Source organism: Lethenteron reissneri, chromosome 2 (genome assembly GCF_015708825.2).
Source record: "Lethenteron reissneri isolate LAM-NWPU_2019-01 chromosome 2, ASM1570882v1, whole genome shotgun sequence".
NCBI lineage: Eukaryota > Metazoa > Chordata > Hyperoartia > Petromyzontiformes > Petromyzontidae > Lethenteron > Lethenteron reissneri.
The window spans coordinates 13,419,467-13,447,054 of NC_083780.1; the positions used below are offsets into that span (position 1 = coordinate 13,419,467).

Here is a 27,588-nt window from a genome sequence, read left to right on the forward strand (position 1 = left end):
CACAAATACGTATACATGGCAAACACACCACACATAACATACAAAACCACACACGCAAATATACTGAAGAACAATACGCACACACAAAATACATAAATATAGACACAGACAACTCCACACACAAATTACCAGACACCGCACAGACCAAAGACAAAGACCCACCTTACCATATAGCCTTAATACGGGACAAGTGCTGTTCGCGAGCAACTAAGAATACCTTGCTGATCTCGTCAAAGAGCATAAACCATCACGTGAACTCTGGTCATCCTCGCAGCAGCTTTTGGCGAGCTATTGAACAAAGAGTCACTGACTACATCTCGTACTTTCGGGTGCCCTTCTGCCACCATCTGGAATGCTCTTCTTTCCGATATTAGGAATCCACTGGAGCTATACAATTTTAAATCTAGATTGAAACCTCATTTCTATACAACTGCTTATTGTATTTAATTTGTTGTCCTCCTGCATCTCCGATGAGCACGGGTGGCTACGAAAGAAGTTCAAAATACATACGTATAAAAAGGCAGGCACAGCACATACACAAACAGATACACCTCACACACCAGGATTACGCCCCCTACCACCCCCCTCCTCCGCTCACCTCGAGCGAGTGTAGACATTTCCCATGGACCCAGCCGACATGGAGCCTCTGCTGCTCACATTGCCACGCCGCGCGGTCGCCATGGCGACCCCTTCTCCCCCCCTCAGCACCGTGGAGGTGAGCTGCGGTGTCGCCGGGGTCGCGATGGGGGTGCGGGCACCCCACTCGAGGCCTGAGGCCTCCGTAGACACGGAGACTGAGTCGGTGGGGGGGGGAGGTGGTGGGGAGAAAGGAGGAAGACCGAGGGGCAGGTGAGTAACAATCAGTGCTTTGAGACAATATGCACGTCTGTGTCTGTCTGTGCATGTGTCCGAGACAGGAAAAACAACCCCCGCCTCCTCAGTGGTTGCAATTCGGCAACTCGTGTACCTGTAAGCAATGCCACTGGCGGGGGGAACGATTGACAATCATCAGCTGTTACCCTCATGGTGCCCGTAGCCGCTACATTGGCCAACGGGAACTCTGGGTGTGCACAAGGGGTGGATGACCCCCTCTACCTTCAACTAAATGACCAAAAACACACAGCAAAAGAACAAACTAAGCTTGTGCCAGAGGCCCTGGGAGGACAGGTGCCCATGACGTCTCCTGGCCAAACCACATTTGGCGGAGCCAGGAGATGGAAGCACCCCCCTTGGGGTTGCTTCGGAAACAGGAAACTACTGAAAGTGGCCATGTCGAATGTTCGATTGCTCACCTGCGGAGAGGCTGCCACTCCTGTGCCAGAAGCTGGACCAGTACCGCCTGGGCCGTGGTGACATTACTGCCACTTAGTGAATGGCAGTTGTTGTTGTGTACATCTCCATGATGTGTGTGTGTTGTCCAGGTACATATGCATCTTGCACGTGTGTGTTGTCAGTCTGTGGTGTGTGTACATCTATCTATGTTCTTTTGGTAAAGTCACGTAGATATAAAATAAAATAAATCACGACGTGATTTATTTTATTTTATACCTACGTGACTTTACCGAAAGAACCAACGAGTATGGATTCCTGCAGTCACGAAAGCTTAAAATCAACATCTATCTATGTATGCGGTGCCTGTCTCCTGTGTAAATGGTGATAACCGTCTCTGTGCTGTGTGTAGACCATGTTGCGTGTGTATACGTGTTGCATGCGTCTAATGTTCGTATTCACGTTGGTGCGTGTCTCGGTGAGCAGTAACCGCGCGAGCCTCACTGTTGGCACTGCCGTGTCTTGTGCGGATCCTGCGTCCGGCGCTGGCATCAGTCGCCGGGGTGCCAACAGGACCATCTGGCTGAGCGGAGGCGGTCAGAGAGTTGCGGTAGGTGAACACAGGCTGCCACTCCGAGTCCAACACGCTCCTACGCGTGGGCGGCTTGTAGCTCTCCATGTACCCGCAGCTGAGACAAAGGAGGACCATGAATGTAGCTTACACAGACTGTTGGGGCAAGTGCTGTTAAGCGAGCGCATATGAAGACCGGAACGCCGCACAAGGAGGTGGTGCAATTAGCGCCATGTCCTGACCAACAGTCTTTGTCTCCCAAATGCTGATGTTTACACACCGCACCAGCTACTCGTTTAAGGCCATGGCGACCGAGGGGAAGTTCAGGATCGGCTCGGATATCAATCGCCACAGATGTTCGCTGTGGCTGGAAACTGAACTTAGACAGCTGAGTTCGTAGCGTATTAGTCCGAGGCACGCGACCACAAAAACTACGCGTTAAACCGACTTACGGTTCTTTGTAAATTCACTGCTGGATTAATATATACCCCACGCCATGTCAGTCATGGGGGTTTTTTTGCCCATACTTCACCACACTGGTCAGAGCAGGTCAGTGACGTGTGGAGAGTCCCTGAAATGGTTCCAGGAATCTAATTCAGGACACTGGGTTCACAGCAAAGTGCACTAATCACTGTGCCGCTGTCACCCGGGCCCCAACTGCCCCCTCCGGCTAGAAGAAAACCATGACTCAAGGGAGACACAAGGCAAAAGAGACACGCAGAAACAATCGTCACCTGGCGTGACACAGGTGAAGCGACCCAGGAGGCAGAAATTAGTCCAAATTAAGTAATAGGGTTTTACCCTTTCATCTGGTACAAAAACTGACACCTTTATGCAAGGGATCATGTTTGCAATAACCACAACACAAGCAGTCAAAATGCAAACAAAAAGAAACAGCTCTGATAATGATATGCACTGTCCTTGAAGTTGATTGGTCCACACCCGAGACAGCTTTTCTTAGAGCCTAGTCTCCATTGGTGTTTGACCAGATGACGCCAAAAGGCGTACAACTCAAAAACAGTGCACTATCAGAGTATTGAGAGCTCGGGGTAAGCATTTACACTTTGAGACCTCCTTTACCAGTAGCAAAATATAGTAATAGGTTTTTACCCTTTCATCTGATACAAAAACTCACACCTTTATACAAGGGATCATGTTTGCAATAACATCTTTTTGTTTGCATTTTGACTGCTTGTGTTGTGGTTATTGCAAACATGAAAGGTGTCAGTTTTTGTACCAGATGAAAGGGTAAAAACCTATTACTATATTTTGCTACTGGTAAAGTAGGTCTCATAGTGTAGTCCAAATGAGTTTAAAAACGCTGCTGGATACCGTTGGTCTGCTGCAGCAGTGTCGCGGTGGTTAGCGCATTAGCGACACCGTTTACATGATGGCATCATCATTTATTTATTATTGCCATTCAATGTAGAACTCGAGAACCAGAATTATGAATTTCAATTATTATTAATACACCCAAACAATACCCCCTACACCCCAAACGCAAGTATGTTGGCGATAATAATGAACGGAGATGATGCCGGAGATGGTGATGATGCTAATAAACAAGTCAAGATGATGAGGACTACGACGGTGTCATTAGCGATGATGGCAATGAACGGTGAAGATGGTAGAGTGACGATGGCGATGATGAAAGGGTAGAGACGGTGGTTGAGAGGCTACGTACAGTGTTTTCTTGTCCTGAGAGAGGAGCTTTGGGGAGAACTCGCACAGCACCTCCAGGAAGAGGATGTTCGGCGGAGCATTGCCCAGCTTCCGCGCTTCGAATGCAAAGTCTATGCCGTTCCTAATGACAAAGTACACCACATTCACACACACACACATACAAATGCACAACACTGATAGGCACACATACACAAGTATTCACACTTACACACACACGGGCACTTGCGTGCACAAAGACAAAGATACCATGTATAGCTTTAACAGACTTGTAGGGGCAAGTGCTGTTAGCAAGCACCTATAAAGGTCGGCACGGCACACGAATTTAGTAGAGCGAGAAGCCAAAGCCACGTCTGGCTGCCTTCATCTCCCTAGTAGTGATATAAACACAGCACACTTTTTACTAATTTGTGGCCGAGTCAAGATGAAGAGGATGCCCAGGACCAGTCAAATATTCGTCACTGTTATTGGTCACGAGCGGGAATTGGCATCAGCTCGCCGGGTTCATAACTCAGTGCGCTAGCCACTAGCCACTACAAAGATTCGCCATATTGCCTTAATAGACTGTTGGAGCAAGTGCTGTTTGTGATCACCTATGAAGACTGGCACAGCACACAAGGGGGGTAAGGTGCCAAGCACCACACCGCCTTTATCTGTTTACCCACCACACCGGGTACTCATTTGAGGCCGAGTCGACCTAGGGAAGGCCCAGGACCGATAAAGATAATCGTCACTGGTGTTGACCGTGAGCAGGAATGGAACCCGGGGTCGCCGGGTTCATAGCGCAGCACGCTATCCGCTCCACTATCGCTCCCCACCAGTCACTCCCCAAACATACACACACATGCACGTACTTGTGCAGGGCAGCTATGGCGTGCCGCGAGCGAACAGCGTCCATCCCAAACGTCAGCGAGAAGCGACGCGCCAGCTCCTTGACGGGAACCAGGTTTGACGTCTCCTCCAGCGTCACCGTGAACATCTGCCCACAGTCACACGAGGTCACGGGTTGGCTTATGGGGTCATCCAGTGTCAGTACTCCAACATGGCCATTATGAAGCAAACGAGGAGACACCCATGAGTGCGGGGGTGGAGGCATCACCTGCTTGAGCGTGAGGGCGAGCGTGTGGGCATACTCCATCAGGTCGATCTGCCTCAAGCGACTCAGCGTCTCCTTGATGATGTCCCCGTAGTTGATGTAGAACTGAGAGCAGGACGAGGAGGATCAGGGTATAAGGAGACCATCAAATAATGTTTGATGCAACGAATGCAAGGAGGCAAAACACAAATTAATGTTTTAAATTCCTGCACTGGCATTGGCGCAGAAGACACGGCCGGGGTAGAGGGAGGCGTGACGTCAGCACAACGCATGAAACCAGCTCAATGCTGTGGGATGCAAGTGATGGTATCACGCCGCAGATGTGCGTCGTGACGTCACCACCATGCACTTGCCGACAAGTGCACCCGCCAGCCAGTCTGCCAACAAAACTTAGCTCCTTCATATAATACTTATACCGTAGTACCCCTCTTAATGACTCGAACTGGTTCAATGAAACCAGTCGTTAAGTGATTTGGTTGTGAAGCGAGTAGAAAATACATGTTAAAGGCTTAATTCGTTCCGATAGCATCGAAAGTTACCCTTTTTCACAAAAAAACTTACTTTATAATATTTAAACAACATTATAAACACATAATATTAAAAGACACATGGTTAATAAATGCATCAATTAATATTAGTGTACCTACAACAAAAATCTTACCTTGGGCTAAAAAGATGACTGGCAAACACTGAATGTAAACAACGCTCATGAATGGACGTCGCTAATTGGCCGAAGCCTGCTCAGACCACTTTGGAGCTCGCCGATTGGCCGAAATTGGCGGTTGCGTACTCGTCATAAGCCCTTCGTTAACAGGGGAATGGTCGGGAAGTGAACACATTGGGCTCTATGGAGGCTCGTCGTGACGCGACGAGTCATTAACAGGGGTTCTACGGCAGTATGATGTTATCTTCTACCCTATGACCAAAATGTGGTGAGCCGAGTTGTAGTGAGCCATGGTAAGCTCAGACGTAGTGAGCAGTGGTGAGGTGTGAGATGTGGGTGAGGTGCGAGACATGGTGAGCTGCGGCGAGCAGTAGAGACCTGAGACATGGGTGAGGTAAGTTGTGCTGAGCAGTGGTGACCTGAGGCGTGGGTGAGGTATGAGATGTAGTGAGCTGTGAGACTCGATGAGCCTCGTTGAGCTGTGGTCCTCTGCTCACCTCCACGTATCGGCGGAAGATGTCAACGCCGGCGCGCATGTCTATGGCTCCATACACCAGCAGCTTGCAGTAAGCGGCGAGCAGACACCTCCGCTTGTGAAGCACCTCGATATTCTGCATGTCCTCTTGCTGATCAAAAATGTCTGAGAGGACACAAGGTTCACGTAGTCACACGCGAACGAGAACGTACAGACACGAACCGGCAGTGGCGGCGACAACAGTAACGGCCACGCGTTGATTTTCAAGCGTCGACTTTGGTCAGGCTGTATTGTTGGACAGTTCTTCTCTCTAGCTTTCACCACATACTACTGCGGGCATCTCCAGGAGTATAATTGCTGAAGATGTCAGAAGTAGTGAAAACAAGTACTGCTCTAAAGTTGCCACCCGTCCTGGTTTTCCGAGGATTACCCCTCTTTTTAAATCCTTTATATTAAGTTCGCTTGCTTGCTTGCGTGCTTGCTTGCTTACGACTGTGCAAACCTTTCGGTCGTTTTTTAACCCACTTCCCGTGATCCAATCGAGCTGACATTTTGCACACAGACTCGTTGTGCGAGACAATGAATGTTCGTGAAAATTTTTTTTCCAAAATTTTACACTGTTTAGGGAAAACAAATTAAATATTTAATTACCAATTGTTTAATACTGCAGACAATCTTCTGACCCATAGGTGGCAGCCATCTCAAGCCAGAGGACGAGAGGACTCTAGCCGCCACGCATATAAAGGATTTAGAGTGAAAAACTTTGTTTTTACGGGTTATACTTATTAAGGTATGCCGTGCTGGGAAATATAAGTCGCGGTTTTTGTTATTTGCTAAAAATACACCGCTCAAGAAAATGCATTTAAAGCAGTTCTCCCCTCTTTCGATATTGTGAAATATTCTTCTTACAATGCGTTCCAGTTTTAGTACCTCAAAAGTGGTAACTCTATATTCTGCCCATCAGAGACCGATGGTCAGAGCTAATGCATTAACACTTTTAAACGCGAGTTGAAAAGCGTTAAAGAGAGACAAATGTGAGCACAAGGAGTTAATCCCCACTCTCGTCGGTGGAGAAGATGTGCTCGATGATGAAGCTGCCCATCTCGGCCTGCAGCTCAGGCTCGGCCTGGACCACGAGGGGGAGCAGAGCGTGGCGGCCCTGCTCCGCCACCGAGTGGCCAAACACGAGCAGTGTGTCACACAGCAGCAGGAACACCTGGACACACGAGGGACACGAGAAAGACACGAAAATGTGTGACACACAAGCAATGTGTCGCGCAACAGATGGAATACCCTTCCCTCACTCTATTCATCTCCCTCCCAACTTCCTGAGTCAGCGAGTGATTGAGTGAGCGAATGAGAGAATGAGCAGTGAGAGAGTGAGTCGGGGAATAGACAGTTCAGCGAGTTGACAAACGAGCAATGAACCAAGTGAGTAAGTGAGCGGGTGAGTGAGTGAGCAGACAAGCGAGTAACTGAGTGAGCGAGGGAACAAGTCGGCAAGGAAACGTGGGTGCAAGTCACCTGCTCTTTCAAAGCCAGACCGACTCCGATGAGCAACTTGTTGCACAACTGCAAAAACGACCTCAGGCTCCTGCGCAGGGAGACAACCTCCTTCTGGAATTGAGAAGTGAAAGCCACGTGGGGGTGGGACGATCATTAGGTGATGACGGCTTGAGCGGTAGTACGATTATCCGCTCGTTGCAAAGGCTCATGGTTTAAGCCCAGTGGCCACCCTGGTTAACAATGCATGTATTTATGGGTTTGTGTAATGTAGAGCCTACGTTGACAGCCTTGCGATTTAAGAATGGTGCAAATATCAAATATACGAATAATTTGGTTATGGGGGAGGGGTGGCATGGACAAAACAAAAAGTGTTTCACGTACCTTATCTGGTTGGTCTTCTGAAAGAGCGGACAGCCTCCAGAACAGGCTGTAATGCACGCACTTAGTGGCGTACATTAAAATCTGTGGCCAAACATTCAAAAACAGAATATATATTTGTTTATATGTTATGCTATGACGAACGTGCCAAGTATTGTGTTAACAAAGGTGTGTCTAAATTTCGATTTAAAGCTTTCGTGACTGCAGGGATTCATCTTCTTGGTTCTTTCGGTAAAGTCACGTAGAAGGGAAGTAATAAAATAATAAAAATAAAACATAATAAAATAATTCTCACCATGAACATTTTAAACAGGAGTTATTTTTATTATTTTATTACTTCCCTTCTATGTGACTTTACCGAAAGAACCAAGAAAAAAAAGGTGTGTCTGCTAACTTTGATTACGACGGTAAAATCTTGGCTAGCCGGACTCGTATTCAAATACGGTAGACTTTCGATTATCCACGCTAATGACGGGGAGAACCGCCGCAGGTAATTAAAATTCGCGGATATAATCCAAAAATAATCAAACTCCAACCACTGTTGTAACGATATGTAACGACTGTACTGTAGAGGCAATTGCGTGGATTTCGGATTCACCGGAGCACATATTTGTTCGGTTGAAGCACGTGACTTGTAATGAACATTGGCAAGAAAAATAATGTATAACTGTTTCTAGATTATTAATTCGGGCCTAAGGGGAAATTCTTGAGTTAAAATGCACGTAAAAATCTCAGATGTACGGTTAATCCGTAAATCGGATAACCCGCAAGCGGACAATCAAGAGCCTACTGTATGTTTTTGTTAGTATACGGGAGGAAGACCCATTGACTCAGCAAGTTCTTTTTCAACAGGATGGGAGGGCCGTTCTGAATAGCTGAAAAGGCTGACTAGCTGGCAATACAATGAAACCTATGTCAAAGAACAACGACAACCCTGGGGTGTATTCGCTTAGTAAATATATCAGTGTATATCAGCATCTGCAGAGTGTACGCAACTTACTCTACCGTAAAAAATACTCAAATACTGCATCAATTCCATGCTATGTTCCATGCAGTATTTAATGGTAATTCACAAGAGATGTTATTGGTTCGATCGCGTAAATATTAATGTGTCGTTAAACCCGCCGCCACCCGACAACGGCCAATTAGTAAGGGTTGTCATGTAAACAAAAACAAAACATGACAATTCAGCACAGCGGTGTGTTGGAGACTAAACCAACAACATTTACAATTTGAGTACAACTTTTCGGCCAATCGGATGCAAAGACCAGAGGGGGGAGGGTTAATGTATTTAATATAAATTGCAATTGATGTCCATTTCCGGTTGTTTCATAGTAAATCAACATAAACAATGTGCATGCATAACCCGGTAGTTGGAAGTTAAGTCCGTCAGTCCAAGGGTACATCGGTCACTCCCATCCCCCACCATTCCCCCCAGATCCTTCATTAGCCCTGCCCAATGACCCCTCTCTCCTCCATCGCCCACCACACCTCCCCCACCACACTTCAACGTGTAATAAAGCATTTTTTACTACGCATTATATATCACATAGCATATATAAATGATGGCATTTCATAAGGTTTTTCAATTATTATTTTACCGACCTGGTCCAATTAAGTCCGACATCTGGCCAGCAAGGATTTTACTGGACATCACATACCATATTATCAAGGATAGAGTATGTAAATAATGTTTATACTTCGTGTTCTTCATATAATTTTTTATTGGCAGACCCAGTTTGGGCTAAGTGCTGATTCCAGGTAGCTTGGGTCTGGAGAGCCAGTGGGTGGGTGATGTGGTGATATAAGGATCTGGTTAGCTTGAGGGAGTTCCAACATAGAAACTGCTTCATCACAGCACGACAACTATCTATGTCACCACACGCGGTATATTGTGGGAGCTCGCGCATCAGCTAAGTCACCGCAACACACGGTGCATTGGCGCTGTGGTGGCGAGATGTTAACTACCTCACCTGGTATGCAAGAAGGTCGTGGGTTCAATCCCAACCCTGACGCCTGTATATTTGGAGTTTGCATGTTCTCTCCATGATTGCATGGATATTTATTATCCGGGTCCCACAGTTTTTCCCTCCACATTTAGAATCAAAATGCATTTAGAGTATTTGGCTACTATACATTTCCACACGATAAGCCACTTCTCGTTGGGCTGTCAGTGGGCCTTGCCTGGTAAAATTTTAAATAGTTGAGTTTAGATTGTGGGAGAGAGAAGACGTCACCTGATCAGGGACATCCCCTCCCTTGTCCGCATGCTTGATGAGAGTCAGACAGCCCTCGTGTACGTCCAGTCTGGTCAGGTCGTGACCGCTGAGCAGAAGGCATGCACACACAAGTATAAGACAAAGATCCCCCCATTGTTACACACACACACCCCCAGAAGACAGAATATGCTCTGTGTAGCCTTTTTACAGATTGTTGGGGCAAGTGCTATTGCAAACACCTACGAAGACTGGCACGGCATATGAAGGGTTGGTGTGTCCAGCACTACGCCTGGATGGTTCGTCTCCCAGTGCCGACGTTCATACACTGTGCCGGCTACAAATTTTTTTGAACGGTGATTAGACCGGAGAAGAGGCCCAGGCCTGGTTCAGTTTTTACTTGCCATTGCGGTTAGCCACGGCCAAGAATTCAACTTGGGTGGTTGGGTTCGTAGCGCAGTGTGCACGACGACCAGCACAGCTCTATCCGAAAACGTCAAATTGATTTCTCGTCTCATTACATGACGCAAACAGCACAACCGGGAGAAAACATTGGGGAAAGGTCGTTTTTGTTATTAATTATTCAATACACGGCTGGTGGTCGGAAAGTCAAATTAAGTGCTCACTTGTAGAATGAGGTCAGTCTCTTCAGCACAGACAGCAAGTCGTAGGAGACGCTGCCATCCGCGTCATAATCCTGGAAAATGCACGACAGCAAATTAAAACAAAATTTACTTGTATACCCAGCAAATCCTCACCGAGTCTCAAGACTGATTCTAGGACGGCCCTGCTAGGTTATTGCAGTAATGTGTCCATGTGTAATCCCAATTGGGTAATTTGGAGGCAATTATTAATTTATTGAGATGTTTGTCTAGGGTCGTTAACCCTTGCCTGCTTAAGTAAAAACTCAACCAGGCAAGGGCCCATGGAGATTTTCATTGTTTTGCTCACTAATGGTGGTAAATGCACACCTGCTAATGGGAACACAACAAAGATCCTCTGTATAGCCTTTTCAAGCAGTTAGGGCAAGTACTGTACACATGTATATTGAACTTCTTTCGCACTATATGTAGCCAACTATGCCAATCGTAGAGGTGCGACTGTTCTGTTAAGCGAGCAGCTATTTAGACCGACAGCGCTTGAGGGGGTGGTGCGGATAGCACCACATCCCTGGCCTCCTTTGTCTCGCCAGTGCCAATGTTTACGCACGGCACCAGCTACTCATGAGGCTCGGACGATCTAGGAGATTGGCCCAGGACCGGTGCAGATACACAGGGTTGGTGTACGGTGATTTTTTCTGCAATATTTTGCTGTCTTTTCTTGGATTTTCTGTTTGCACATAGTCACTATAAGATGTTTTCTTGTTCATGTTTTTTGTTTGTTGCGGTTGCACCCGCTTCAAGAGCCGAATGGCTCACAGGGCTATACCTAATAAATGAACTTTGAGATATTCGTAAGTAATCCTGGTAATTAGCGGGACGCAGGGTTTGTACACGAACCACTGCGCTATCGAAGACGTGCACAAATATCCACTACTAAACACACACACGTGCATGCAACCCCACCTGCTCCATGAATGCGGGCAGGGCGTGAGCAAAGCGGTCAACGAGGAGGTCCACGAGGCTCGACACGGACACGAGGGCTCGCGAGTGCACGGAGGAGTCGGGGGCGGCCAGTGCGACCAGTGCGCGCGAGCACCCATCCAGCACGTCCGGCAAGACGTGCTTCTGCACCACCTCGCCCACCTGGCGCACCAGCGTGTCCAGGTGCTGTGCACAAACACAGATTCCCCCCCCATGTATAGCCTTTAACAGATGTGGAGCAAGTGCTATTAGCGAACACCGATCAATGCCGGCAGGGCACACGAGAGGGTGGGTGGCCAGCATCATGCCTGGCCTGGCAGCCTGTCTCCCGAGTGGCGATGTTTACACATTGCACCAGATACTCATTTTAGGCTGAGTCGACCTTGGAGAGATTGCTTCAAATAACCTTCACTGGTGTTGGCCGTGAGCAGGAACTGACCTTGGGTTGCTAGGTTCAAAAGGCAGTGCGCTAACTGCTACACTACCGCTCCCCAATACACACACACAAATAAAAAGATCCCCCCTATATAGCCTTATTAGAAGACTGTTGGGGCAAGTGCTGTTCGCGAGCACCTATGAAGGCTCGCACGGTACGAGGGGGTGGGTTGCCAGCACTATGCCTGACTGCCTTTGGCTCCCCAGTGGTGATGTTTACACACTGCACCACAGGTACTCATTTGAGGCCGAGTCGACCTAGAGGAGGCCGAGGTCCTGTTCAGATATTCGTCACTGGTGTTGGCCCTAAGCGGGAATCAAACTCGGGTTGCCAGGTTCGTAGCAGAGCGCTCTAACCACTGTGCCACCACTCCCCACGCACACAGGTGCACACACAAACACGCACACACTCCCAGGTATGCACAAACACATGGCTATAGACAGAGATAAACTGTGCATGGTCTTTTAAAAGAGACACGAGTCGAAGAGCAAGAAGCTCTTACTTTGCAGATGACTTTTATATAGATGCAGTGACTGTGATTGTCACTGTGTGGCAGAGGTGTGGACTCGAGTCATGTGACTTGGACTCGAGTCAGACTCGAGTCATGAATTTGATGACTTCAGACTCGACTTGGACTTGCATAACAATGACTTTGTCCCACCTCTGAGGTGTGGACTCGAGTCATGTGACTTGGACTCGAGTCAGACTCGAGTCATGAATTTGATGACTTCAGACTCGACTTGGACTTGCATAACAATGACTTTGTCCCACCTCTGCTGTGTGGTGCCGGGCTTACGAAGCCACGGCGGATGTGTTGGCATTATGTGTAGCGGGCTTACTGGGCGTAGTACCAGCCCTAGCGAGGCTTGGGTGAGCGCTGGTCAGCACGGAGGCACCACGTACAGTGTGCGGTGCGGGCTCCCGGTGAGGGAGCGAGAGGGAGTGTCAGCCAGTCAGGGTTACGCTGGGGCGTGATACGCTGGTTGACCTGCCGACACGCGACCGGATGATATTGGAGGGGGGCCACCGGTGGACGGGAGCCGCTGGGCGGTCACGTGGTATAAAGGAGCTCTCGGGAGCCTTCAGGAAAGAGCTCGAGAGATCTAGAAGGTGGGCGGGGCGAGGGGCGGAGCCAGCCCCAGCCCACGCCGATATAATGGGGGCCCCCGTGAGAAGCTCAGGGTTCTTTGTGTTGCTGGTGATGAAGATCCACGTCGGGTAAAAGAAGCCTCTAGCCACGCGGTCCGGGAGCCAGCTCGTGGTCCAGGATAGCGAACCGTGTCTAGTTCTGCCGTAGCGTGGCTAGATGAGCATTCAACACCCCAAGTGTAGGCTGTGTTATGTTGAGTTACTGAATAAATAGTGTTGCTCGCAAGACAACGTCTGTGACTCAGTTGAACTCGCTACATATATTACCACGTAGTAGCCCATTGACACCAGGAGCATCCTGCACAGGGAGAGAATATGGGGGTAAAAGACAAACAGCCTCACAGGTACCTTTTCCAGTCTCCCATTGGTGTACACCTCAAGGTCGAAGTACATCGGCACTTGGAGCAAATTCACCACATTCTCTTCATCCACCGAATACTTACAGAGAGAACAGACACACACACACATGAACAATCAGGCGCAAGCATATACACTAATGCACGTATGCACGCGCATACATACGCATGTGCACGCGCACGCGTACAAACGTGTACAGCAAAGCACAACACTATATAAATGCAAACTATAATTAGTTATGGGAATGTGATATCTTGGTTATTATGGTTTACGCAGGAAAGCCTCCATGTCTCTGTTTCAGGAGGGTCTTGCAATATTGTTTCAGTAGAGGGCTACGGTGGCTACGGAAATATTCATGACGCCGACGCGCAATGGTCTACTCTTGCGAATGGCGCCAAGGAATCTTTCACACCTACTCTGAAGCAGACCGCGTATATTTTCTTTTTGTAAAAACACTCCCCGCAATACCAACCGGAGCGGTCGCTGGATTCAAAACCGTGAGCCTCTGCAACCGGCGGCGAACGCGCCGCTATGCCAATGCCCAATAGCCATGGAGTGGAAAATGACCTCGTGTAATCCTAGTGACGGTGTGCAGGTGGTGGCGTCTGCTCCCGGGGCCCACCTTGGCAAGAAGCTGTGGTATGGCGATGATGAAATGCTGCGTGAGCCGCATCTGTTCATCTTGTTTGTTCTTTTTCTCTTTGGCCGACTGAGTCTGGGGAGGAAGAGACCACAGATGCTCTTCAGGCACAGGTGATGGTGGTGCACTCAAAGACCACAGGATGATGATTTGTCAGGAAGAATCGATTTTTTTACACACTTTTATTTAACTCACTCTGTCTGTTGTTGTTGTCGTATCCTCAAATCGAGAAAATGTAACAAAATCATTATCAGGTCATATGTTCAAACCATGCCAATCTACTGCTGGCCGGCGCGAGTACACGGCAGCATGAATACTCTTAGGTTTTTTCGGTAAAGTGACGTAGGTAAAAAATTTAAATTAATAAAAGTAAAATAAAACAAATTAAAAAATTCACGACGTTTCGGAAGCAACACAAGCCTCCGTCTTCAGCTGTATTTACTTGATACAGCTGTCGTGGCTGTGCCGGTTCCACCTGAAGACGGAGGCTTGTGTTGCTTCCGAAACGTCGTGAATTTTTTTGTTTTATTTTACTTTTATTAATTAAATTTTTTTTACCTACGTGACTTTACCGAAAAAACCTAAGAGTATGAATCCTTGCAGTCACGAAAGCTTCAAATCTAGAGGCAGCATGAATGGTGGAGGAGGCGCATACCTTGCGACTGGAGAGGCGGCCAATGGGCGGGAGGCCCTCGGCAGCCTGCTTCACGCAGCAAACCATGATGTCGATGAGGCCCGCCTCCTCTTTGTCCGAGAGGCCTGTTCGTTGGGGGGGGGTAAATGAGAAACGATGCAAACAGACGAAGATCCCCCAACTGCTCTTTTCTTCCGTGACCCAAGATAAATTGCTGAATATTACAGACGTCCAGTGGAAGCTGACGACTATGTACAAGAAACTGCCGCGTCGATAAAATGTTACGCCAAGCGGTAAAAACATAAAATCAATAACGAAAACGTATAGGTGTACTTACATTCAATTCAAATGCAGCCCTGATCACCATCGTGGGCATTCCTATTTAAGAATTAATTTTATTTGTCTCGTTTGTATTGTTTCTCATCTTACTATCTTATGTGTGTGCCTTTCCCTTCTAGCGACGTATCCCACCCAATTCTAGATTTGAAGCAACTTGATACAGCTATCGTGCTGTGACGGTTCCACCTGAAGACGGAAGATTGTGTTGCCTCCAAAACGTCATGATTTTTATTTTATTTTTATATTACTTTTATTAATTTTAATTTTTTACCTACGTGACTTTACCGAAAAAACCTAAGAATATGTCTCCCACCCAAACCCACCAACTTCATCCTAAGTCTCCCACATATCCTCCAATCCATGCGTTCCTCTGTCCCCTCTCGGCGTAAACCTCAAGCGTGCGCCCTTCTGTGTACTCTGCGTCGCTGGGCATCATTACAGCACTCCCCGGGGGGGGCGGGGAGCAACGATTACTCCCACTCCCGGGGCCACTAACCCTCGTTGGGGCTGTTGGCTTTGTGCGTGGGCAGCAGGAGGCTCGTCATGGCCTCCCAGTCATGCAGCTCCTCCCGTGCGTGCTCCCACAGGCTGTCCACCACGTAGGCCGCGTGTTGGTGCATCTGGAAGCAACACAAAGGTCCCCCCCGCGTAGCCTTGAACAGACCGCTGGGGCGAGGTGTTGTTAGCGAGCACTGATACAGGCCGGCACGGCACCCAACAGGCCGCATTTGTCTCCCAAGAGCTGATATCACTTATTTAAAGCTGAGTTGACCAAGGAGTGGAATCCATACCAAATTCTTGCAGACTAATGTAACTCCTTATGCAACTTTCGTTATTATATTAATTTGCATATTATGAATGACAGGGGTGGCACAGTGGTAACACTTATGCCCCACTGCAAGCAGGCCCTGGGTTCGATTCCCGACTCAGGCCCCCCCTTTCTGTGTGGGGTTTTGTAAGTTCTCCTTTTTTAATGGGTTTCCAACAGGTTCTCCAGTTTCCTTGCATGGCTAAACACACAATGTAACTGGTCCAAACATCATTGCAACCTCATTTGCCAGTAAAAAATATGACAATTGTTTTTTTTACCCTTCTATCTGGCAACAAAACTGACACCTTTTTTTACAAGGAGTCATGTTTGCATTGACCACAATACCTGCAGTCGGAATGCAAACAAAAACACAACTCTGATAATGTATGCACTGTCCTGTAAAAAAAAGGTGTCAGTTGTGTTGCCAGATAAAAGGGTAAAAAAAATTATCATAGTTTGCTACTGGCAAAGGAGGTTGCAATGGGACAAAAAGCATTTCTAAAGTTTTCAGTCTAGATTTTAAATTGCATAGCTCCAGTGGCTTGCTAATATGGGAAGGAAGAACGTTCCAGCCGGCCTTTTATTTTTTATTTTTTACAAGGAGTCATGTTTACATAGACCACAATACCTGCAGTCATAATGCAAACAAAAAACATAACTCTGATAATGTGCACTGTCCTTGAAGTTGATTGGTCTACACCCGAGACAACTTTCCTTAGAGCCTAGTCTCACATGGGTTGGACCAGATGATGCCAAACATCCCAATGCTGCAATATTACCTGCAAATTACTCCATTGGGATAAACCCATGGCAACATTGCAATTGTTGCTACCAAATACACAAAAAACTTGGCAGGACCCCCCCCCCCCCCATAAAAGTCTTGAGAAACAACGACGTTTTCCTGGGTAAACAAGCAAAACAATTTAAAATATTTTGGCACAAATGACAAATTCATTGCTCGAACCATCAGAGAACCCAGCTGTGCCGTGTCATCCTCTAAGCGAACTCACTTCACTCTCAAGCAAGAAGGTAACGAGCATACGCAGAAGAGCCGTGTTCTTCTCCGTCTTCCTCCGGCTGTGGGAGCCCATGTCCTCATCATCGTCATAGCTGTTGCTGATGTGAGACTGCAACCTGCAATGCAAGCAAGTGCCATGAACACAAATAACAGCCAAACTACATTTATTTAACCAGGTAAGGCAAACTGAGCTTATCTCTTTTTTAGAAGCGACCCCGGCTATCACAAATTATACCTTAACGAAGTGGATTACATCATGTGGAAATTTATAGCAGCCAAATACTCTAAACGCATGTTTCTAGATGTGGAGGGAAAAAACGGAAGACCCAGAGAAGAATCCAAGTGACCTGGTGACATGATGCTCAACAAAGTGGATATTCATGTGGAACTGTATAGCAGCCAAATACTCTAAACGAATGTTTCTGAATGTAGAGAATAAAACTGGAGCACCTGGAGAAAAATCCACGCTACCAGGAGAACATGCAAACTCCAAATATACAGCAGGCGTCAGGGTCGAGATCGAACCCACGACCTCCTGTATACCAGGCGAGGTAGATAACATTTTGCCACTGTAGTGCCCCACTTTCCCATTCACTCACCTCCTTACTCGCTCACCTGCTTCCACACTGAACCTCTCACTCGTTCGCCCACTCACTAACTCAATCTCAGTCTGTTTGTCCACCAACTCACTCGCCGACTCACTTCTTGTAGAGGAATTCGCCGGCAGCTGTGGCCAGTTGCCGGTGCAAGGAGAACACCATGCTGTAGACATTCTTACAGTCCTCCACTGACAGCGATTCTTCATTGTTCCTGCAAACGCCAGCACACACTCCACTATAAACAAGAGCAACTGCTGTTGTTATCAGGCCGCTTGAGTTCACGTGGTGCGGCAGGCGGGCGGATGAGGGATCGGTGGAGCAGAGGACAACGTGCGTTGGATGCTCGTCCACTCACTCGAGAATGCTGACAAGGACTTGTGTGGCCTTGACAGCCACATCCAACTCCTTGTCATTCACCATTGAAACAATCCGCTCCTGGAACGATAGCAGCATCACCACCAGTCAGCATCATCACCACTGTTTTCATTGTAATTGTCATGAACATCGTCATCATCATCATCACCAATAGCATCAACATTAACACAACAATTATCATTAAACCATTACAGGGATTAAGATTAGTCACATGCTCAAAATCATCATTACCATGACAAACTTATCAACAATAGTCTTCACTTTCACCACCAATATCGTCAACACCAACACTACTCTTGTTATAAACATCAGCACTGCCGTCATTATCATCAACACCAAAATTATCACGGCAGTTTAAAAAAAAACATCACCCCCACCATTACTGTTAGCGATTTGCATTACCGACATCATCAACATCACCAATAATCGTCACTACTGTCATACTGACTTCAGAAAAACAGGTGGCCATAGGCAGAACCACATTTGCTAGGAGGAATATTGGCCGATTGTCGATTGAGCCATGGAGCGGCAGCAAAAGTAACACGTCCAAGAGTGCACCCACTGCGGAGGAGCGACGAAATCCGCTCGTGCGGAAGAGCTAGACAGATCATTGCTTCGCGAGACTGTGACGAACGGCAATAGCTTGAGGATAGATCATCGCTGGTGATTATGAAATAATAATATGCAACCAAGTGGCACTGTTGCAAAACACTTACAACTGGAGAAGTTGGAAATTCAAACCCAAGATTGGAGCATCAACTTAGCCCACGCGCAACACGTACAATTTTGCAGGCAACATTTATGGATCGCGATTCACGAGACGATGTGCAACCGCGCACCTTGAAGCGTTTTGTGAAGAGTTCCAGCTTCAGGAAGAATTCCTTCTCCGCGTAGAGGCCCTGGAGAGCGGAGAGGCATCGCAACCTCACCTCCCCTTGCTGTGGACAGTGACGATAATGTACAACAGCAGCAGCAGAAAAGGACCACACACAACATTATGATCGTTACACTTACACCATTGGAACCTCATTTGCCAGTAAAAAATATAATTGGTTTTTAACCCTTCTATCTGGCAACAAAACTGACACCTTTTTTTTTACAAGGAGTCATGTTTGCATAGACCACAATACCTGCGGTCGTAATGCAAACAAAAAACATAACTCTGATAATGTGCACTGTCCTTGAAGTTTATTGGTCCACACCCGAGACAGCTTTCCTTAGAGCCTAGTCTCACATGGGTTGGACCAGATGACGCCAAAAGGCGCCTTTTGCACATTATCAGAGTTATGTTATTTGTTTGCATTATAACTGCAGGTATTGTGGTCTATGCAAACATGACTCCTTGTAAAAAAAGGTGTCAGTTTTGTTGCCAGATAGAAGGGTAAAAAAACAATTATCCGATTGTTAAACTTGTTTGCATAGGAAAGTCTCAAGTTGTTTGCAGTAGGAAGCAATATTAATGTGTCATCCCAATGGAGTAATTTGCAGGTAATGTTTCAGCATTGGGATGTTTGCCCAATACCAGTAACACTGTATATTTATTTAGCTTTTGGAGGAAGCTGGAGGACGCAGAGGAAACTCATGCAGAACAGGGGGAGGAACATACAAACTCCACACAGAAAGGCAGCCAAGTCGGGAATGGAATCCAGGCCCTTCTTGCTGTCAGGCACAAGTGTAACCACTGCGCCACCACCGTGAAGCCCAACACCACCGTCAACAACATCAGCACGATTTTCAAAGCCAATGCCAATGATGCCACCACCACCAACAGCTGCTCCAGAATTGTATCTATTGCCAAAGCAAGAATGGGGATTACATGGACGATTTCCCAAGCTGTCAAAGAATCCAACTTATTTTCATGGAGACAGAATCCTTCATTCATATGAACAGGATTCAGTGGCAATGAAAATAATAAGCAAATAACCTGGAATGCACCCAATTGTGCCAGATGTCAAAAGATAAGCAGGTCTGAGCTTGGATAGGACAATGACGCACAACCATTGGCCATAAAAGGTGTTATCGGCTGCGAGGCAGCAGATGCTAGTGGAAAAATCTATAATTGGACAGTATTTTTATGCTCCGATGTCCTGATCCCCACCTTCACCAATCTGCATTGACCAGCAAGGTAAAGTATGGTAAAATAACCCATATGACCCGCATGGTAATCCAAAAGTGGATTGACAAAAAAAGGCTGTACAGGTACATGTAGAAACCTTGATTGGACCGAATGTGATCATTGTCCATTCCAATCGAACGCCACGAGAGGGCGCGCCAATGCCGACTGAACACCCATTCAAACCGATGAAGACTTTCACGTGGGAATTGACTTTAGAAACAATTGAAAGAATCCTGCAGCAAACACCTACGGTAAGATAATAGGATTCGAAGAGAATGGGATTCGAATTCAACTGCAATAAGAATTGTCCAGGACTAATTCACGATTCTATTCAACTCTTCACGTATTATTGTTCTGTATGGCAGGGTGATCGTCAACCTTCTATGTTGATGCCGAGGTTGTTGAGCCATTTGAGGGCTACAAGAGTGATGATAATTGGTTCTTTACCCTTCTATCTGGCAACAAAACTGACACCTTTTTGCAAGGAGTCATGTTTGCATAGACCACAATACCTGCAGTCATAAATACAAACAAAAGACATAACTCTGATAATGTGCACTGTCCTTGAAGTTGATTGGTCCACACCCGAGACAGCTTTCCTTCGAGCCTAGTCTCATATGGGTTGGACCAGATGACGCCAAAGGCGCCTTTTGGCGTCATCTGGTCCAACCCATATGAGACTAGGCTCGAAGGAAAGCTGTCTCGGGTGTGGACCAATCAACTTCAAGGACAGTGCACATTATCAGAGTTATGTCTTTTGTTTGTATTTATGACTGCAGGTATTGTGGTCTATGCAAACATGACTCCTTGCAAAAAGGTGTCAGTTTTGTTGCCAGATAGAAGGGTAAAGAACCAATTATCATATTTTTACTGGCAAATGAGGTCCCCATAGTGAAGAGTGATGATGTAAAGGTCTGAGACGTTCCCAGCCAACCCTTCAGTGACATTAGCCATCGTTAGGAATTGAACCCAGATAACGGTGTTCATATCGCAGAGCGCAAACTGATGTTAGCCATGGTCAAAAATCTTCACTGCATTTTGCCGTGATTCGGAATCGCCACTGATGTCAGCTGTGGTCATAGCGCAGGGTACAAACGACTGAACCAATGCTTCACCAGTACAGCACACACTTTTGTGACGTGCAGTTTTCGTTATTCAGTGCCACGGGAAACCAGACAAGTGGGAAGGCAGCCAGAACCGGCACTAACAATGTCCCAAGTTCTCTGTTTGACCAACTCCACTAAGCAGTGTTAATTAATGTAGGAGGAAACCAAAGTATTTTTTTTATTATCATCGAATAAATATTAACATGCATTTTTAAAACGGATACATTCTCACACGCATTATTCAATGCATGTACCACGAGCGTGAAAATACATTTCAATCATTGAATCGCGACGCCTCCACCGCTTACCTTGTCGTTGAGAGTCCAGCCAATGTACTTGAGGTAGCCATCATCGAGGAAAACGTCACTGTAGGCCTTCATCCACACTCCAATCTCCTCCATGCACAGGGCTCGGATCTCTGGGAACGAATCCCTGCACACACGCGCACACACACACACATCATCCCTCCAGCCCTTGCACTGTTGGGGTAAGTGCTGCGAGCGAGCACCTATTAAGGGACAACACATCAGAGGAGAGTGGTGGTGTTGTGGCCAGCACCACACCAGGTCGCCTTTGTCTCACCAGTGCTGATGTTTACACACCAAGCTACTTAAGCACCAATAAACCTAGGGGAAGGCCCAGGACTGGTTCCAATATCACTCACCAAAGATGTTAGCCTTGGCCTAGAATCGAACCCGGGTCGTCATGCTTGCAGCAGTGTGCCAACTACCTGCCATGCACGCATGCACGCTCTTGCACCAATACATCGTCACCTCACCGCTACCCATAGCATAAGAGCACAGCGTTAGGTAAAAAAAACACTCACCGGTAGCGATGTACAAAGACAGACTTGAAAATAGAACGCATCATATTCTCCACATCCTCCTGATGTTCATTCAACTGCAAACGTGAGTGACATAAAAAGTGGAGTTTATTACCATCAAAATCATTATCATCATTCACAGAAATTCAGCATCAACATAATAAATATTATAACCTTACATTCATCACTAACATCACAATTATATTTTCATCCTCGTGAACACCAAAAGTGCCATCAGAGCTCCTGATGTATGTCAATCAGGATACAATGTGGTATACTCAATATAATTACCATCGCTTAATCATCAATGTATCATCACTATGCCGATAATGTAATATAGCTTCATTGAGCATCATTATAGAAGAAAGTTTTCAACCACTGCATGTTACATGTTGATATATGGATCAGAAACATGGGACAGTGAGAAAGTGGAACAAAGGTTAAATAAGAGCATCAAAGCAGCATGGGATGAGGTGCACGCTTGAATTGTTGCAAGAGACGGAAAGATGAACACACAGGATGAGAGAATGTACACATCGTATTGACTGTTACGAATATAGCAGGCTTGGGCAGGGCACATCGCTCGAAGAAGACGACATTGGCTGCAACATCGGAATTTGCAGCCAATGGAAGCACTCCACTGCTTAGACCAGGGGTCGCCAAGCAAAATACCAAGAAGTGCCATTTTTTAGAACTGCGTAAATTTTTTTCATAAAGTTCAAGAGCCACAACGCATGTGAAAAGCCTCATGAAGCAGTCGTTAAAGAGCCGCATGCGGCTCCGGAGCCAGAGGTTGCCGACCCCTGGCTTAGACGAAGCAATGACAAGATATTGCTGCATTGCGTGACCGCGAGGGATGGCGACGGCTTTGCGGGCCTTCAGCAAGCAGCAGACAGATCAAGGCACATGGGTGTCTTCCCCACCTGCTTGATGGTGTTGAGCAGCCCCTCGATCTTGTCCACGGCCCTGAGCCTGGGCTCCTTGCTGCGCTCAGCCTGCAGCTGTCGCGAGGCATTCTCCAAGCTCTCAGCTAGAGACAAGGACACCTCCACAAGCCCCGTCTGCAGCTTCAGGGCTGAGCACACACGCGGGAAATCGCAAACACGTGGCGGGGATTCGCAACGAGAAATCAGAAGAACCCAACCACGAGGGATCACAAACACAAGGGTTCATGAATGGTAGGAGTGTACTGATCTTCCCCTGGCAACCGGTCAGTGCTGCAATTTGATTAAAGACTCAATATATATGTACGTTAGTTTTGTTTGCTTTTGTCTTCCTGCGTTTCTGTGCCGTGTGTCCGAATGGCTATGTCTCCGTGCTTTCCTGCATCTCTATTTGTCTGTGTGTATGTCGATGCGAAGTTATCTGTCAATGTCTGTGTCGCTGTCTGTATCTGTGCATCTCTCTCTCTATGCAGGGTGCCACAGTGGCGAGATGTTAACTACCTCACCTGATATAAAGGTTGTGGGTTCGATCCTGACCGTGACGCCAATATATTTGGAGTTTGCATGTTCTCCTGGTAGCGTGGATTTTTCTCCAGGTGCTCAGGTTTTATTCTCCACATTCAGAAACATTCGTCCAGAGTATTTGGCTGCTATACATTTCCACATGAATATCCACTTTGTTGAGCAATCATTTGTGACCAGGTCACTTCTGAAAAAGAGCTATATAGCTCAGTGGTCCTTACCTAGTAAAAATTATGAATAGTTTATTTGCGTCCATGTCTCAAGGCTCCCCTCTGCCCTAGAGCACTCCGTACCGGAGAAGGTGGCGGTGTGCCGGAAGGCGCGGACCTGGGAGTCGGTGAGCCCGGTGAGCAACCCAAGCAGCATCTCCTTGAGGTCATACAGTGGGCCATTGCGGCTCTGCCGCACCAGCATGAGCACAAAGTCGGCCAGCACTGCGCGGAAACGCTTCGCCTGCAGCCCGGTTTGTGAGAGTGGGTACTCCGCACTCTCCTGCGGACGTGGGGAAAACATTGTCGCAGAAGGGTCACTAATCGTGTCCAATGACACCCACACAACCCCGAGTACGAGTTGATGGGTCGGAGCAGTGGTGCAGTGGATTAAAGACTGCTTGCCAAACTCATCTGTAGAATCGTTTTTCGGTTTGCTTTCAAGCTGAGATTAACTTTTTCGTACCGTCCATGTGGATATATTTTTATTCTAATCAATGAAAGCGCCTATCCCTACCCCTTTAAACCTAATCCATGTTCCCTCATTGTAACCCTACCTCTAACCCTAAATCTTAGCCTTTATCCCTAAAATTACCCTAACCAATAAACCATAACCCAAAACCTTAGCCCCTAACCACTGGATCTAACTCCTAATCTTTAAGCCAGTGGTACAAATAAGCAGGGAGGAAGAAATGGGGAAAAAATTATCTGGGGAAACAAGTATCCTGAGTAAATGTATACATAATAATTATTCCATGAACCAAAATTCATTTGCACGAACAGACCAACCCTACCTCGTCGAATCCCTCCGTCATCTTGCGGATGATGTCCGCATACTCCATTGTGCGATACATGCCCATCGTGACGCGGCCTAGTTCACAGCAACATCGCAGGGAGCAATGATGTGCAGAGCGGGACAAGAGAGACGCAAAGCAAAGAAAAAAACTTGCAGCTGACATGAGCAAATCCCTGCAGCGGTTGTTTAATACGTCTGCGTCAACCCGTACTAATCAGTGTGACGTATAGTCAAACAACCCCCACTGCGTACGGAGACCCTCACCCAGCAGTGGATTGACAAAAAGAGCTGTGCATATTACACATTTATGTTGAACTTCTTTCGCGCCGTACATAGCCAACCGTGCTAATCGGAGGTGCAGGGAGAGAACAACAAAAAGCAGTTCAAGAAATTAGCTTTCAACAAAGATGTAAAAGTGCAGAGCTCCAGTGGCTTCCTAATATTAGAAGAGCGTGCCAGACGGCTGCAGAAGCGCATCTGAAAGCGCCCGATGCAGTGACCGTCTTTGTTCAATGATCATACAAAAGCTGCTGCGAGGATGACCGGAGTTTGCACAATGATGTATGCTCCCTGACGAGATCAGCAAGGTATTGTGGTGCATTTGTGGCAAGCACTTTGTTAAAAAAAACACACACCTTTGCAGCCAGAGCTCTGGATGAAGAAGTTGATTAGACTCAGTGTGGCTTCGTCCTGGTCTTCCTTGTAGCTGTCGACCCATGTGTCCACAACGGTCTGCAGGCATTGTTACGAGGCAACGCTTTTAGATTCTGTGATGTGTGGCACAAGTCACACACATCGCACACCCAAAGCTCCTCTAAACAAGGGAAATATAAACGCATAGCATGTGATACCTTCAGAGATGCATCACACAAGATACTAGTGTTTTGTTTGAATTGGATCTTATTTACAAGAGTTATGGTCCATAGGCTGCCATCAAAACTCAAATAGGACCCCAAGGCCAGTCCTTATGCAGATGGTTTGTTTCCATGTTTTGGGCAACGCTTTAATTTGGCTGCTTTTCAGTGGGATAAGTCCTTAATAGCAAAATCAAGTTTGGCTAATATTGAATCTTCTTTGGATGGATAGTTTCACCCAGTCACGTATGAATATCCATATGAAATAGAGAAACACTTTCAACCTGACTTGAAGGGTGCTAAAAAAACACACAGATTTACTGCACTATTGTTTGTAAGGTGGGTGATAACACAAATACAATGTGGGTTTATATAGCGTCTAGGTGTGATTTCATCTCAAGATAATGTAGAAAAACAGCAAGCATATTTTAGGGAGAGGCAGTCAGTCATAGGCAGAGGAAGGTCTTGGAAGCCTGGACTTGAACAGGGGTAGGGAGTAGACGGCACGGATGAAAGGAGTTCAAGACATTAACGGAAAATTTCACACACACACACAGCCCAATCCCTCTCACCAGCATGACGGCTTTGCCAATGCGGACAGCATCGTACAGAGAATCGGGATCCGGTGGAGTCGATGTCACCACTGCCGCTGCTCCCCCAGGCTTCGCGGCAGCAGCCGGCTGTGCTGGCTTCTTGGGGGCACGGGGACGCTTGGCCTGCTTGGGCAGGGTTGCACGAGGCTTTTTGGCCGCCTGAGCCACAGAAAAGAACAGTGACGAGTTTGACCTTATTTATTTTACCAGATAAGGCCCACTGAACTATAAAGCTCTTTTTCACAAGTGACCTGGCCACAAATTATTTGATTTTATATTTCACTGTTAATTAACCAGGTAAAAAAACCCTTGAGGTTAAAAACCTCCTTTGCGAGGGGGACCTAGATCAACAAAGTGGCTCATCATGTGGACATTTATAGCAGCCAAAGAATCTAAACGCATGTTTATAAATGTGGAGGGAAAACAGGACGACCCGGAGAAAAATCCACATGACCACGGGGAGAACATGCAGACTCCGAATATACAACAGGCGTCAGGGTTGGGATCGAACCCACGACCTCCTGTATACCAGGCGAGGTAGTGAACATCGCACCACCACAGGATCCCACTTTATTTTACACGGGGAAACGGACTTCCCCTGCCTCATTATTGTTTCGCGTAAAGTCTAACTGACAGGCATGAACGCAGACAATCAAATAATGACGACATAATACGATGACGATAATAATGAAGGTGGCGTTTCACAAAGATGTCGGCGCTCTCTCACTGGTAGGGGTCCCCCCCCACGCGCAGGACGTTTCGTTCGTTTCTTCCAGTCGCGCACGACAAACTCCTCGTCCGACAAGCCGTCATTCTCCCTGTAAATAAAGACACACGCGCGAGCGCACACACACACACCAGCGATCAACAGTTCTCTTTAAAGTGTTTTTCCCTCCAATTCTTCGATCCTGGTTGTGCTTTCGGCCTTGGCCTCATGATAAAAGATGACAAATCCATGGCAGAGCAGTGCGACCCCCCCCCCCCCCTCATGTTAGAAAACAACCCACAGAAACATTTATCAGAGAGCTACTTCTGAAAACCATTCTAATGGCCACTGGCCCTCAAAGTAGGAGCAAGCATTTTCCCGTCCACTCTGCCACAAAAGAGTAACATTTGTTGCCGAATATTCAAATTGCTTTGTAAACGCTCACAGCTGAAATTTAGTAAAATTTTCCACAGAAACAAATTTTATGCCATGGCTTTGTGCGCAAGTGGGTGGTGATGGGATTGGGCTCATCAACTCACCACACATGCAAGTTCAGTTTAACAATTGATAGCTGAAACCCAGATTCTAACACAAGATGTCAGTGCTTGCGGTTCAGCATCTCTGCCCTACGCCACCTGTTCGTTCTTCTATTGCGTCACTTGTAAGAGAAAACAGCTCTCTCCTCTCCATCTCATTCCTCCCGCACCTCACCAATCTGTTCTCTCGTCTACAGCTCTCATCCCACTTATGTATCTCTATCATCCGACTAATCCACGTCTATTTTCACATCTCGGCAAGCCATCGTGCAGGTTCACTCCGAGAACCTTCGAAAGGCCACAACTGTCGCAATCACGTGGAGCACTCACCGGGTGCTGGACGAGTTGAAAGACGTGTCATCATCATCATCATCATGATCGTCTTCTCCACTGCCGTTCTGGGACTGCCTGCCCGGTTTGCGCAGCACTGGCTTGGTGCGCTGCTGCTGCTTCTGGATGTTGGCATTGGTGATCTCACGCAGCGACACAACCGCTAGCGCGCTGGAGCGAGTGCGCACGCCCAACATTGTCGCTGCTGTGGGGAAGGGGGGGGGGGCGGCAATTCGGGCGGTGATGAGAATGGTAGA

At 47.1% G+C, this 27,588-nt stretch overlaps 1 protein-coding gene across 1 annotated transcript in view; it reads right to left on the reverse strand.

Annotated features, from left to right (window-relative positions):
• Window positions 1–27,365, reverse strand: part of LOC133340751 (cohesin subunit SA-1-like) — a 30,463-nt gene extending 3,098 nt beyond the window's left edge. The window contains 30 exon segments of the mRNA XM_061549139.1: window positions 599–794; window positions 1,774–1,958; window positions 3,525–3,644; window positions 4,375–4,499; window positions 4,620–4,721; window positions 5,778–5,920; window positions 6,815–6,971; window positions 7,280–7,372; window positions 7,643–7,723; window positions 9,877–9,964; window positions 10,482–10,552; window positions 11,421–11,624; window positions 13,372–13,461; window positions 14,003–14,095; window positions 14,676–14,779; window positions 15,490–15,613; window positions 16,815–16,938; window positions 17,525–17,632; window positions 17,777–17,856; window positions 18,636–18,734; window positions 21,327–21,450; window positions 21,845–21,918; window positions 22,765–22,916; window positions 23,601–23,799; window positions 24,311–24,387; window positions 24,948–25,044; window positions 25,739–25,918; window positions 26,487–26,506; window positions 26,509–26,577; window positions 27,332–27,365. Coding sequence (XP_061405123.1) covers window positions 599–794; window positions 1,774–1,958; window positions 3,525–3,644; window positions 4,375–4,499; window positions 4,620–4,721; window positions 5,778–5,920; window positions 6,815–6,971; window positions 7,280–7,372; window positions 7,643–7,723; window positions 9,877–9,964; window positions 10,482–10,552; window positions 11,421–11,624; window positions 13,372–13,461; window positions 14,003–14,095; window positions 14,676–14,779; window positions 15,490–15,613; window positions 16,815–16,938; window positions 17,525–17,632; window positions 17,777–17,856; window positions 18,636–18,734; window positions 21,327–21,450; window positions 21,845–21,918; window positions 22,765–22,916; window positions 23,601–23,799; window positions 24,311–24,387; window positions 24,948–25,044; window positions 25,739–25,918; window positions 26,487–26,506; window positions 26,509–26,577; window positions 27,332–27,365 — 3,413 coding nt within the window.
• Window positions 27,366–27,588: the final 223 nt, after the last annotated feature.